The following is a 15,796-nucleotide window of genomic DNA, read 5'->3' on the forward strand; positions in this document are numbered from 1 at the left end:
GATCATTTGATATAAACTCCTTCATGTCATCCCCTTCACAACTAAAAACACTATATATTTTCACCCATCCGATCTTCCATTGCTCCACTCTCAAAAGAGGAAATGGTTCTTCTCTTCTATGCACAACCTTGATCCATTGTATATTCATCTTATCCACCTCCTTTAAGGAAGTTATCCTATTGATCTTCCTTCTTACTCTTTCATCTTCCATCTCTTCCTATCCACTTACCCAGTGGAATTACTGGCAACTTACCTAGTGCCTACAAATATTCTAGGTCTCCCTTAAAATAAAACAAAATCTTTGCTTTACCATTACATTACCTAAAGCCTTGATCCTATCTCTCTCTCTCCCTTCACTACCAAACTACTAGAAATAATAGTTTACACTCCCTATTTTCATCTTCTCATCACCCTCTTGATCCTTAGAGGATCTGCCATCTGGCTTCTGACCCCAACAATTCACTGAAATTTCTTGCAAAAGTTGTCAATGGTATCTTAACTGCTATATCTGAAAAGTTATTTTTGTTCAATCTATCTTGACCTTTGCCTTCCTACCACTTTTGATCTGGTTGACCAAAGTCCTAATCCTTGCATGCAATAAGCAATTATGTGTAAGGCATTGTATTCAACCCAAAATTAAAGTGCCAAATTGTCCTTTCCTTGAGGATCTTATATTAGGGGATACATCAGGACAGGGTGTTTAATTGGAAAGAATGGACCTAAATTTGAAAACTGGCTCTGATTTTTATATACATATGATCTTGATCAAGTCACTAAAAAACTCTGAATCTGTTTCCTTATCTGTAAAAAGAGGCTGGACTAGAGAATCCCTAAGGTCCTCTTAAGAACCTATGTAAAGATACTTGAGGAGATATAGAGCACAAACAACTGGGAGGAGCAGGAAAGGTTCATAGGAGAAGGTATAAGAATTGTGCTTTGAAAAAGGCTCAGAGGCAAAGATGAGGTAGAAAGCATGGGAGACAGACAATCCAGGAGAAATCATGGAGCAGGGAGGTGTGATGAGTTCTCAGAACAGCAATATGTTCAGTTTGACTGAGACAGAAGAGTGTGTAAAAGGAAATAATGAATATAGGAAGCTGCTGTTATGTAAATGACAACCTGAGGAGTCTGTTCATTCTATTTTTCAAAAACAACACTCCAAATTCTGGCTATGCTTTTGCAGTGATTGTCCCCCAGTCTGGAATGCACTCATTTTTTACCATTGTTTCTTGGAATTTCCAGTTTCCGGCTCAGCTCTTTACCTAGGACATAAACTATTCCTGATCCCCAGAGTTGCTATTGTCTTTCCCCCTCCTTTCCCCACCCCCACTTCCATTATCTCAGACTCGTTTTGAAGATAGTTATATGTGGACAGATTTTTTCCCCTTTACAAGTATAAAAGCACCTCAAGGGCAGGGCTTGTTTCATTTTTGTCTGAATTTCCAGTGTTACTTGGCAAATAGTGGACACTTAAAGGATTGTTCATTTTTTTCTTAAAGACAGTAAATAGAGAGGAGCTGAAGTTTTCCTGAGTAGGGTAGATCTAGATCACACTATAGGAAAGTTATTCTGGCAGCTATATGAAGGATGGATTAGAAAGTTAAGAGACTAAAACACAAGATCTTAGAATCATAAGCGGCCAAAGTTAGTAATTTAAAGAATCAAACTTTTGTTTTTAAAAAAAAGACATCAAAAAAGTCCACTTACAAGTGAAACCTTAGGGACAATATAGATACAGTATCTCAGCAATGAATAAAATACATTTTTATACCATACAACTACTTTATCCTATATTTCATAAAAATTTCCTGGAAAGAGAATTTTTCCTCCTATTTTTCCCTTTATTTTGTCCAAACAGGAATTAGCCTAAATAGGGACCTTTACCTCTCCCACACCTCCTTTCTGTTTCTTCTTTTAAAAAGGACTCCAGCTATAAATCCTAACTAGGATTTAGATGGATGGCTCTCTTGTCGTCCATCAGCATCAGTGCTTACCACCTCTTTTCTGCCCTTGGGGCTCTGCACAAGCTGACCTCTTGGCTGTGGGCTACATGTAAACAGAACTTCCTACAAGCATCCAGGGACTCATGTGTTAAAAGCCTCTATTTTACACAAAGCAAGTCAAGCAGCAACAGCCAAATAGAGACATGGAGATAAACTTACAAGGAGGCTTTGCTCTTTTCTCATAATTCATCCAGGCCAAACAACACTGTGGGAGAAGGAAGGGCAGACAGAGATTTATAATTTTCATTGTGCCATGACACCATAACAAGAAATGCAAGTGGTCTACATGAAATTGATTTTTAATGTATTAGGCAATTCAAACCTACTGATTAATTTGAAAAATGACATAATGTAATTATACTTAACTACCTGATATTTATTTTGTTTTTTTTTTTCTCCACATGCCCTGCCAAACCCTAGCCCTGGGATACTTTCATAATCCACTGCCCTAGTTCCTAGTCAAGTAGGCTGGAGGAAAAAATCATGAAATTGTGCTTACTGGGTCCACTAAAATTGATGCTACATAACCTCACCTGGGCCCTCACTATAGCAAAGCGAGACTTTGATTCCCTCCCTAATCAACTTTCTACCCACTCACTACAGTTCTTCAAATCTCCTAAAGCCTTCCCTACCCCCACCCTCTTGGTTGAGAACCTTGTCTCATATTCCACTGAAAAAACTGAGCCCATTCAATGAGTGCTCCTTTTTCCCTTCTTCCCCTCATCTTATAACATGCAGCTGCCTTTTTCTACTATCTCCTCTTTTATCCTTATTTCACATGAACAGGTGGCCTTTCCCTTGCCGAGGCAAATCCCTCTAAAGTCATAGGATTCCATCTATCTCTTCTTCTTCTTCAGAAGACTGCTCCCTCTTTCAACTCCACTCTAACAAATCTCCAGTCTCTCCCTGTACTGGCTGCTTCTCTGCTGCCTATAAACATGTTCAAATCCCCACCACTCAAAAATTCCTCACTTGACCTCAAACTCTTCTCCCCATCTTGGCTTAAACTCCTAGACAAGGCTGCATATAATTAATGCCTCCACTTCCTTTCTCCTTCTTCTCTTTTTAGCTCTGTATCCTGGCTTCCAACCTCATTCAACTGAAATTGCTCTCTCATGAAATCGAATGATCTTTTCTCAATATTCTTTCTACTTAACCTGAGCAGGGTTTGATATCCTCTCATCACCCTCTTATCCTCAATATTCTTTTTTCTCTGAATTTTTGTGACATTACTCCTGGTTCTCCTCCCTGCCTGCCAGAAAGCTCCTTCTCAGCCTCATTTGCTGAATATTCATCTAGATCACATCCACTAACCATGGATATTGAAAGAAAAAAAGAAATACACTGGCCATTCAGATGAATATAGAGGAGAAAATTGAATATGATACAATTAGAAGCAACTCAGTGGTTTGATGGACAGGGTATTGTCTCTGAAGTCAGAAGGACCTGAGTTCAAATGGTGTCTCAGACATTAGACACTTACTAGCTGTGACCTTGGGCAAGTCACTTAACTACAACTGCCTCACCAAAAAAAAAGAAAGAAAGGGGCGGCTAGGTGGCACAGTGGATAGAACACTGGCCCTGCAGTCAGGAGTACCTGAGTTCAAATTCAACTTCAGACACCTAATAATTACCTAGCTGTGTGGCCTTGGGCAAGTCACTTAACTCCATTGCCTAGCCAAAAAAAAAAAGGAAAGAAAAAGAAAGATGTAATTGCTCACCAGGGAAAAGGGTCAAGGTCACAGGACAAAGTTATCTATAGCAGTTATGTAAGATGACCTGATTACCAAAGAAGTTATAAATGCAGATGATCTCGACCCAGATCAGCCATTAAAGAGATTACAGAAAAGATATGGCAGTCCTTAAGAAGTTTATATCACAGAAGGTTGCTGCTGCAATGTCAATTTGAGCTGCAAATAAACTAGCACCAACTTAAAAATCTGATACATACCATCTCAGCAATGAATAGCTTTCAGCTCTGGAACTAAGCAAAGTTATTTTAACTGGATATCCTGTAAATATCTATGCCCAACATGTCCAAAATGAAATTCAAAACCCTCTCTTCTTCCTAACTTCCCATACTACTGTCAAGGGTACTATCATCTTCCTAGGCTTACAAACTAGGGTTTGGGACCTGCAGTCAAAAAGACTAATCTTCATGAGTTTGAATCCAATCTCAGACACTTACTAGCCATGAGACCTGGGTCAAATGAGCTGAAGAAGGAAATAGCAAACCATTCCAGTATCTTTGCCAAGCAAACCCCAAATGGGGTCATGGCACGACTGAACGACAACAACAACAGCATTGAACAACAACAATAAAGCATTTATTATTCTTATTGTGAGTACTGTGTGGGTAGAGACTGGACTACATGGCTTTTGAGATCAATTCCACGTCTGAGATGTCATGCAGTATGCTTACCACTAAGGCTTCAAATACAAACCTGAAAGCCTGTCCCAATCCACAAGAAGCTTACTTGCTGGGGGGAAAAAATGTGTGTGTGTGTGTGTGTGTGTGTGTGTGTGTGTGTGTGTGTGTGTGTGTGTTAGTGGAGGGGAAGAAAAGATATCTTGGTCTGAGAAATCTCAGAGAGACTGAAACAACAGGGCAGTCAACTGAAACTTTTAAGAAATAAGAGAAGAGTTCATCTGACATGGTTTGGGGGGAAGGAATGAAGACATGAGAGGTGGTGGCTGGGTAGAGTAAACGAACATGATCAAGTCTAAGCCTGGCTGTATAAAGTGATCCATATTTCACCACACAGGACTGCCCAGTCAGGGTTGGAATTCCAAACCTGGAGGTCAGGTGGAAGCTACAGGGCCAGCCACAGGAGACTGGGAAGTTATGATGGAAAACAAAAAAACAAAACAAACATAGTACAGAAAATGTCCCAAGGCACTCTATGAAGCATCATCTCTAAAATGTAATTCCAGCAATGAGACACTCTTGTCTGGGGATTCAACCAATTTAGCCTCCACCAAATTTCTACTCATCACACCTTTGCATCCAGTTCATAAGGATTGTGGAACCATTTCTTTATTACTCTTTGAGGTTCCCTTATTAGCCAGCTTTCCAATTAGCTTTGTTTTCTGATTTCATTTTTCAATTGTTAATATGCATGCTCTTTCAGTAGTATATTAATTTACTGTTATTAAAAATCAAGATCTCAACAACTATGAATCTTTGTCAACTCCCCTTGGGGTCCCCTTTTAGACCACTGTTACTGCAGAAGAAAGAAGGACTGAGGAATTTTTATTTCATTGAGTATCATATCCAAATAATTTATCACTTGATGATCAAACTACTGGTTATAAGTTGCTCTATGTTTAGCTTGGTAGGCTATTAATTAGATATAATTCCAGTCTAAGAGGCAATATGGCTTAGTGGACAGGGAGATAGTCTTGAAAATCTGGCTTCCAGTCCCAGTGCTAACATATACTGACTTTGTGACCCTAGACAAATGAGTTAACCACTCAGTAATCTCAGCAATTCCCTTTGAATAGAAGTTGTAAAGAGGGTGTCAAACCTCCCTGGCAGAGACCTTTATATAGGGATCCTTAGACCAATGAAAATAGGCCCAGTTTGGATTCCCTATTACCTTGAAGCAAATCCACTCTACAGGTTTTTTTTAACTATTTTCTCCCCAAACATATTTTGTTGGAGGACACCTGGAAAAAATGACACCATTTTTCCTAGCTAGTACACATTCGATAACTTGATAATTCTATGAGCATTCTTATCCATTCCTGATGATGTATTTTTACCAATAATTGTGTGATACAATTTACACATGTAGCCTTTAAATATTAAAATACCAAGCTTCAACAATACAAGCTCAGTAAATTATTTTTCTTTTTGCCACATTGTAGTTCTAAATACTTCATAATTTGACCTACTATTATTAAGTCACTTGTAAGCTATCCTTAAAAATAGTCATTTACAAGCATAAGTAATGCTATGATCCCTTTACTTTTGTTTGTCAGTAAGAAGACCCTCCTCTATGGGAAGGATTAATTGTTTGATCATAATTCCCCAGTAAACTCAACTCTTTTCTTTATGCCTTTCTAAAACTGCTAATGCTAAAATGTGAATTTCTTTCCTTTGTTCTCAGCTCAAACAAAATATTTTTCACTTTCTGTACATGTTATGAGATATAATAAATGTGTCCAAAGCATCTGTTTTAAGGGCCCAATTTTCCCTTCACATAGCTCCGCATCTGTTCATGGAGTTCTTCAAAGGAAACTTCTCAAAAGGAGAGGAAGACACATACAGGAAAAGTGGCCATAAATTTTTACTGGTTCTTTCCTAACATCATTTTAACAATAACACCATTTGACAAACATGTCTCTCAGATATCTAGAAATTTCCCAAAGATAATAATACTGCCTAACATTTATGTGACAATTTATACTTCTAAAAGAGCTGTCATAAACATCCTTTCATTTAGTTTTTACCCTCTCAAATTTTAAAAATAGCTTGGATTCACTGTCTTATCCTTGGGGGGAAAATTTTGATTATATTGAAGCACTACTAAAATTCTAATTTCCCTAAAAATTCATTCCAAATTTAATCAGTTTTTATGTGGACAGTGAGATTTCTTTCTATGTAATTGCATTAAATCTTGGAAGAAAGCAGATTACCAGATACTAAACCTGAACTGTTCTGTTGTTTGGCTATGAATATGACAGAAGGCACAGTAGAGGATGATGATGATGATTCACTTCTTTAGTATTTATTATAAGTAAAATTTCCCATTTTAGTCAGGACATTTTCTTCTTATTTGACAAAGATTTGCATTTTTTTATTCTAAAAGGATTTAAGTGTCTACTATTAAATGTGGCAGGTAAGTAGTGCAATGGATAGAATCCTGAACCTGGAGTCAAGAGGATCTGAGTTCTAATTCGAACTCATTCATTCACTAACTGTGTAACCCTGGGCAAATCACTTAACCTCTCAGCCTCAGTTTCCTCCTCTAATGATAGCATCTAACTTCAAAGAGTGTTGTGAGGCTCAATAACTTTTGTAAAGTACTTTGTAAATCTATATCATTTTTTAAGAACTAAGTAAATTATAACTATTATTATATAGCAAGGTACTACTAGAAACAGATTAAAAAATTAAAGGTCTATATTCTATATTATTAGCTATAACTTCTGAGATAAAGGAGGTAATCTAGAATCAAAACTGAGCTATAGGATCAGTATCCTATAGTATTTACCAATATGGTGTATCATTAATGAACTTTTGGTCAAAGTGAAGAAATGTAATCATATGCTAACATTCTGAGGAAAATTCAGTGTTCTGTTCTTGTGCTCAGCTAGTTCTGACAGCATTAACTCAGTCTGATAAAAATTGTTTTCAAGTTCTCATAAAAGATGGGTTCTACACTTTTCTTTACTTCTCCAAGCTGCCAATCTAACACTTTAGACTTTTTCTACCATTAACAAACGAGACTCTTTAGCCTCAGACTTCTCACAATAGAAGTATACTCCACACTTGGGTCCACTCCCACATATTGACTGCTTTCTCCTAGAACTTCTATTTTAAAGAGATTGTCCAGGTCAGTCATATCTTCATTCCTCCTCACTACACTGCACTCCTGATCGAACCAAGTTGTTTCTGGTACCTGTAAGGGTTTCTGCCCCTTACCCTACTTTCCTAGTGTGATTTAGATTTACTCCACTCCACCCCCCCACCAGAATGTAAGTCCTTTGAGAGCAGGGACTGTCATTTTTATTGCTTATATTTGTTACCCCAGCATTTTCTACTAAGTTGGTGCTTAATAATGCTTGTTGACTCTCTCAGATTGGTCAATATGACAAAAAAGGAAAATGAACAATGTGGGAGGACGTGGGAAAAACTGATGCATTGTTGGTGGAGTTGTGAACTGAGCCAATCTTTCTGGAGAGCAATTTAGAACTATGAAAACTGTGCATACCCTTTGATCCAGCAATGAGTTTGTATTGCAAAGAGATCATAAGAAAGGGTATAAAGAGTCCACATGTACAAAAATATTTATAGCAGCTCTTTTTGTAGTTGCAAAGAATTGGAATTTGAGAGAAAGTTCATCAGTTGAGGAATGGCTGAACAAATCTGGTATAGGAATGTGATCAAGCATTACAGTTCTGTAAGAAATCATGATTTTAGGGCAGCTAGGTGCTGCAGTGGATAGAGCAATGGCCCTGGAGTCAGGAGAACCTGAGTTCAAATCTGGTCTCAGACACTTAATTACCTCACTGTGTGGTCTTGGGCAAGCCACTTAACCCCATTTGCCCTGCAAAAACCTTACAAAAAAATCATGATTTCAGAAAAGCCTTACATGAACTGATGCTGAGTGAAGTGAGCAGAACCAGAAAATTGTATACATTAACAACATTGTATAATGGGGCAACTATGATGGACTTGCTCTTCTCAGCAGGAAAATAATCAAAGACAATTTTAAAACTTTTGTGATGGAAAATATCATCCACATTCAGAAGAGGAACTATGTAGTCTGGATGCTGATTCAAAGCTTACTAGTTCCAATTTTTAAAAATATGTCTTATGTTTTATCCTCTCGTGGTTTTTCCCCCCTTTGTGTTGGTTGTTCTTTCACATGATTAATAATGAAATGTTTAACAGTTACACATTATATATATATATATATATAAAACTCAGACTGAGTTAATGCTATCAGATAGTCATATCAGGATTAATTTGGTATTGTTTCACATTAGTTGGGATGCTTCAGCAGCTGTAGAAAGACAAGAGGAGCTTCCTGCATTTCTTCACTACAGGTCTTGTAGAAATTGAGTTGAGTGCAGAACTAGCTGAGCACAAGAACAGAACTCTGCATTTGTGTTCTGATTCTTCTTTCACATGATTAATAATGAAATGATGTTTAACAGTTACACATAATATACATATATATACATATATATATATATGTAATATATTTGATTACTCTGTCTAGGGAAGGAGAAAAAATGTGGAATGCAAAACCTCACCAAAAAAACTTAGCTTTTACATGGAGTTGGAAAAAATATTTTTTAAAAATGCTTATTGACTTGCCCCCCCCCCATTTAAGCTCCACTTCAGTTATTTCTCTAGACATGGGGGTCAAGTTCCCACAGGTTGATCGCTAGGCTACACGGGGGCAGCTACCAGGGGCTCCACTCTGGGCCACAGCATCCTTCCAGCTGGAACCCGAGGAGCCCCCAGCCGCCTTTCAGGGGACGCCCCCAGGCTCAGCCCCTCACTAAAGGGGCCCGCCCAGGAGAGTCACAAGGCCGGGGTCATCAAGTAGCAACCAGCGCTGGACGGGGACAGAAAGACTAAGATTCCAGGCTGTGGGCCTGCGGAAATTATAATTACATCATTTCTCTGGGCCTCTGTTTCCTCGAAAGGGAAAATGTGGGGGCTAAGCTGGATGACCTCAGGGGTCGCTTCCGGCGCCAGTTCCAAAGTTCAAGGGTGAAGGAAACCGGAAGTGCAAGGCTCCAGACTCGCGGCTCACAGCTCCCTACTACTCAGGCGGAGGGGGAAGCGAGCGTCACGCAGTAGTCTCAAGTAAGCGCGGCCTAGAACGTCACACGTCACGCAACGTCACCACGCCGGGGTCAAAGGCGACTTCCAAAATGAAGGCTAAAGCGGCGGCGGAAAGCCGCGCCGTCACCGCCGCCGCTCTTTCCCACGGAAAAAGGGAAGTAGGAAGAACTGAGAAGAGCCTTTGAGGGGCGAGAGGGGCCGCGGCAGCGGCGACCGGTGGAGAAGGGGCTTCGTTGGGTTACCTGCGGGACGGGATCCGCCACGGTTCCGCCGTGAAAGGGTCGTATGAAGCTGCGGCATCCGCGCGCCTTCCGCACCAGGTGCAGCGCCATCTTGAGAGGGGCAGGAGCCTTGGTGACGTCATCCGGCGAGCGCCGGAAGTCGAGTGCCAAACAGCCCTTCCCCTCACTCTGCTTGCCTCGGACCCTCTGGAGGCGCCTGGGTGAGCGTCCCGGTCTCGCCCAAGACCTTCTCCTGGGCCTTGCCTCCACCCCCGAAAAGCAGCTGGGAGCGATGCAGAAAGAAAAGGAAAGAAAAAGCCTCGCGGCCGGCGGGATGGAGGGATTGGTCCGGAGGAGGCGGGGAGGGCAGGTTCTCTGGAGTTGAAGGAGTACTGGAAGGTCGTCTCGTCCAGAGGGGATGAGAAGCGCCTCAGGATGCGACAGACCTCCCCGCCCCCTGACGGAGGGGAGCCCTGGAGGGGGCTCTGAGGAGGGGTCCGAGAAAGTGGTTCTAAACAACAGGTTTCTGTTTTCTTTATCCCACGTGGGAGTCTCCAAGCTGACAGAAGGGGAGTATCTAGCTTTCTTGCAAAGGTGCTTTTTTCTTTGTAGGAGGGACGACAGTGAATTAGGCTGACCGTAGTTTATCTCCAAAATAATAAGAGCCAACATAATAGGAAATTTTTTCATTGTGATTAACATTTGCTACTTACAGCCCTGAAGAAGATGATAAAAAAAAAACCCCAGGGGGCGGCTAGGTGGCACAGTGGATAGAGCACCGGCCCTGGAGTCAGGAGGACCTGAGTTCAAATCCGACCTCAGACACTTAATCATTACCTAGCAGTGTGGCCTTGGGCAAGCCACTTAACCCCTAGAGGAAGTTTTAAGAAAGTACTTTCTCCAGTTCAGAGTGATTTATTGTATACAGTGTTTGAAACAGTAAAATAATTTAAGCATCCACATTAAATGTTGACTAAGTCTTTGTATTACTAAGTCGTCCAACTGACATTTCTTTGTTTTCTTCCCTGTCCCACCAAAACTCCAGTTCTGGTTAACCTTGACACTAATCTAGATCTTAAACCACTTTGATTTTGGTTAAATTCTGAGTCCCCAACCCTGAATAAATCATTTTATTTACTTTCTTCTATGTAATTTTTATTCTACCAAATGTAACTGGAGGTCAGAAAATGTGATTGTTTTTAAAAAAGAGATTTTATTTATTTTAAGTTTTACAATTTTCCCCCATTCTTGCTTCCCTCCTCCCACCCCTCCCCAGAAGGCATTCTGTTAGTCTTTACATTGTTTCCATGGTATACATTGATCTACCTTGAATGTGATGAAAAAGAAACCATATCCTTAAGAAAGAAAAATAAAGTATAACAGCAGAATTACATAAGGATAACGTTATTTTTTTCCTAAATTGAAGGTAAATAGTCTTTGGTCTTTGTTCAAACTCCACAATTCTTTCTCTGGATACAGATGGTATTCTCCATTGCAGATAGCCCAAAATTGTCCCTGATTGTTGCATTGATGGAATGAGTAAGTCCATCAAGGTTGATCATCACCCCCATGTTGTTGTTAGGCTGTACAGTGTTTTTCTGGTTCTGCTCATCTCACTCAGCATCAGTTCATGCAAATCCTTCCAGGCTTCCCTGAATTCCCATCCCTCCTGGTTTCTAATAGAACAACAATGTTCCATGATACACATATACCACAGTTTGTTAAGCCATTCCCCAGTTGAAGGGTGTTCATTAAGTGATTATTCTTGATCTTTACCACTGATTGAGAACCCATGCTATTTAACTACTTAAACCTCTTAAGACTGGTCCAAAAGTTTTTCTGTATCAAGTCCTCTAGCCTACCTCATTCACAGTAATTGATCGCTTGGCAGTGGTACTGAGAAGACATCAATAAGATTTAAACACCTTGAATTCACATTGAAGGAAGTGTGGCCAATAGAGAACTAACCTTGGCATCAGGAACAACTGGGTACAAGTATCACCCCTGACACATGAAGTATGTGGTCTAGGACAAGTCACTTATCTGCGGTCTTGGTAATTGCTAAAACTTTCAAGTTATAGGGAAGGGGGTCGATCTGAGTTGGTAAAGGGAGCTCCTTCATAAGAATTCCCTGTGCCAATGAGATCAAAGAGCCATGCCAGTTTCTATCCCTAACTCACTTGAACAATTGTTCATACATATCCTATACTCTCCTGGCCAAGGCCAGCCCCTCCACCTGAATTGATTACCATCCCCTCCAATTTCATGTGAATCTGCTCCATTAACTGTACCTTTCGTGCATCTTGCATCTTCCATCTCCCTCCTCATTGACCCACTTCCTTGACTGTATTATTCCTTCTAGTTGCCATCCTCTCTTTCATGTGGCTAAGAATGTGTCCACTTACCCACACCCACCACCTTCCTATTCTATGTATTATAATCTTCCTTACTTTATCATCAAACTAATTGATATATTTGTCAAATATTCAGACTTTACTCATTATTTCTTGTCTTCAGAGGCATTTTTTCCTTTTGTACCCCTCTTAACAGAATCCCAGAACCTTGTTGAGCATTGTGTTTTGTTTGCCTTGATTTCAACATTCCTTTAACATTTTTAACTTATAAAACTCTCTACCTTAAATTTTAGAAGTAGAATCCAGACATTGTCCTCAAGAAGTTTGCAAATTTTGGAAAAATACCCTACAGAAATCATTATGAGCTTGATAAGGGCAAAGGTGCAAACAAGATAATTAAAAGTGGTATTTGAAATCCCTTTGCTTGCAGCCCCTCTCCTTTTATCTCCTTTTTATATACTCAGTGGTCTCCATTTCATCAGATTCAACCATATTTCTTATTGACTCCTAAATTTGTTTTTTTAACTAGTTTCTTATGAACCCCAGGTGCTGTTCTAAATGCTGGAAATAGAAAAAAAAAGAATTCCATGTTTTCAAGCCAATGATCTTCATATATGAAAATATATCTTAGTGTAGCTGAGTGCTAGTTAGCCATTATTATCCCAGTTGTGTGAAGACTCCAACCATGGAAGCACTATATATATGTGTATATACACACACAATTCTGTGCAATCCTTATCCATGCCTTCAAGTCTTTCACAGGGAGCCCACCTAATATTCTGGGGATCTTCTAGTCTTTTCTGCCCTGTTTTTGCAACACCTAGTTTCCCACCGTATTTTTCCCTAAGAAACAGTTCTTATAATAAGGAATGAGAAAAGAAAGGAGAAAAGAATTCTGTGAATCGAAACAACATACCAAATAGGTTTGATATTTTATGAACATGTTATCATCATCTGCTTTTTAAAAGAAACACTCTTCTCATGTAGCCCAGCTTGATTATAATTTCACAGCATTCAATTTTCATCATTTATTATAATCTACAGTATTGTAGTCTGTTGTTTTTTAATTCTAATTACAATCACTATGTAAAACTGCTCTATATTCATCATGTTTGTGGTTTCTTACATCACAATAATATTCTATTATATTTGTGTGTCACAACTTGTTCAACCAGGGAGCAACTACTTTAAAATTCTTTGCCAGCTCAAAAAAAAGTGCTGTTATCAATATTTTAGTAAATAATGAAGTTTTTTGTCATTGATCTCCTTGGGATACATATGTATGTGTGTGCATAAACACATCTATATTTTTGCATATGTATATATGTACATGTAATAGAATTTGTGGATCAAAAAATATTGGCCATTTTGGTCCCTTTGCATAATTTCAGATTGCTTTTCAGAATGATTGTGACAATTTACAGCTCTACCAACAAGCCATTATTCTACCTATCTTTCCATATATTCTCCAACATTGATCATTTTCATTTTTTGTCATCTTTGCTGATTTGATGGGGTTAAAACAGGAAGCTTCAGGGTAATTTTCTTAAGAGATTTCGAACTTGCTTTACAAGATTGTTAATAATTTGTGTTTATTTCAAGGAATGTTCATAATTTTGACTACTTGTCTATTAAAGAGTGACTTTTGATCTTTTATATTTTTGTTGATCTTGGATAGTATACCTTTGTCAAAGATTTTTGATACAGGACAGTTTTCCCAGTGAACTGCTTTTCTTACTGTATTTTTCACTTTTTATTAATTTTGTTCAGGGAAAGCATTTCAGTTTCATTTAATCAGCTCGATTTTGTTTTTTGTAATTGCCTCTATCCCTTATTTGATGAAAAATTCACCCTCTAATTTGGAACTATGTCCAAAGGGCAATAAAACTATGCAAATTCTTTGATCCAGCAGTGCCACTACTAGGTATATATACCAAAGAGATCACAAAAAAAGGGTAAAAAACATGCAAAAATATTTATATCAGCTCTTTTCCTAGTGGCAAAGAATTGGAAATGGAGGAGATATCTATCAATTGAGAAATGACTGAACAAACTAGGATATGAATATGATGGAACACTATTGTTTTTATAAGAAATTATGATGAATGGGACTTCAGAAAAGTCTGGAAAGACTTGCATGAACTGATGCAAAGTGGATAAAGCAGAACCAAGAGAACATTGTACACACTCAGCAATTGATGATCAAGTGTGATGGACTTGCTTATCTCAGCTGAACAATAATCAAAGACACTTTTAAAGGACTTTGATGAAAAATATCGTCCGTATCCAGAGAAGAAACTATGGAGCCTGAATGGAGACCAAAGGTTTCATTTTTCATTTTTTTAAGATTTCTTTTATGTTTTTTCCTTGTTTTTTTAAATTTTTTTATTCTCTCACAACATGATTAATATGGAAATTTTATTATCATAGTTATACATGTATAAACTATATTAGACTGTTCTCCGTAAGGGGAGGGATGGAAGGAGGGGAAAAAACGTTAAACTAAAAACCTTACCAAAAAATGATTGTTAAAAACTATTTCTGCATGTAGTTGCAAATAAGTTTATGGAAAAAAAAAGAATTTGCCCTCCACAAATTTCCTCTGGATCTCTTTTTTTATCTTTTTTTATTTTTTTTTATTTTTTTTATTTTTATTAAAGATGTTATTTGAGTTTTACAATTTTCCCCCAATCTTGCTTCCCTCCCTCCACCCCCACCACACAGATAGCACTCCTTCAGTCTTTGCTTTGTTTCCATGTTGTACCTTGATCCAAATTGGGTGTGATGAGAGAGAAATCATATCCTTAAAGACAAAAGGATTCTCAGAGGTAACCAGATCAAACAATAAGACATCTGGGGGTTTTTTTCCCCCCAAATTAAAGGGAGTAGTCCTTGTACTTTGTTCAAACTCCACAGCTCCTTATCTGGATACAGATGGTACTCTCCTTTGCAGACAGCCTAAAATTGTTCCCAATTGTTGCATGATGGAATGAGCAAGTCCTTCAAGGTTGAACATCACTCCCATGTTGCTGTTAGGGTATACAGTGTTTTTCTGGTTCTGCTCATCTCAGCATCAGTTCATGCAAATCCCTCCAGTTTTCCCTGAAATCCCGTCCCTCCTGGTTTCTAATAGAACAATAGTGTTCCATGACATACATATACCATAGTTTGCTAAACCATTCCCCAATTGAAGGACATTTACTGGATTTCCAATTCTTTGCCACCACAAACAGGGCTGCTATAAATATTTTTGTTACAAGTAATGTTTTTACCCTTTTTCCTCATCTCTTCAGGGTATAGACCCAGTAGTGGTATTGCTGGGTCAAAGGGTATGCACATTTTTGTTGCCCTTTGGGCATAGTTCCAAATAGCTCTCCAGAAGGGTTGGATGAGTTCACAGCTCCACCAACAGTGTAATAGTGTCCCAGATCTCCCACATCCCTTCCAACAATGATCACCATCCTTCCTGCTCATATTGGCCAATCTGAGAGGTGTGAGGTGGTACCTCAGAGAAGCTTTAATTTGCATTTCTCTAATAATGATTTAGAACATTTTTTCATATGGCTATGGATTACTTTGATCTCATCTGTAAATTGCCTTTACATATCCTTTGACCATTTGTCAATTGGGGAATGGCTTTTTATTTTAAAAATATGACTCAGTATATTTTAGAAATGAGTCCTTTGTCAG

General features: G+C 38.8%; 1 protein-coding gene across 1 annotated transcript in view; it reads right to left on the minus strand.

Moving 5' to 3' along the window:
* Positions 1–9,885, minus strand: part of WARS2 (tryptophanyl tRNA synthetase 2, mitochondrial) — a 78,380-nt gene extending 68,495 nt beyond the window's left edge. The window contains exon 1 of the mRNA XM_074188568.1: positions 9,774–9,885. Coding sequence (XP_074044669.1) covers positions 9,774–9,863 — 90 coding nt within the window. The 5' untranslated portion in view covers positions 9,864–9,885. The remainder of the gene's footprint in view (positions 1–9,773) is intronic.
* Between the last annotated feature and the right edge of the window lie 5,911 nt (positions 9,886–15,796).

The sequence above is a fragment of the Macrotis lagotis genome, chromosome 5, assembly GCF_037893015.1.
Source record: "Macrotis lagotis isolate mMagLag1 chromosome 5, bilby.v1.9.chrom.fasta, whole genome shotgun sequence".
Classification (NCBI taxonomy): Eukaryota; Metazoa; Chordata; class Mammalia; order Peramelemorphia; family Peramelidae; genus Macrotis; species Macrotis lagotis.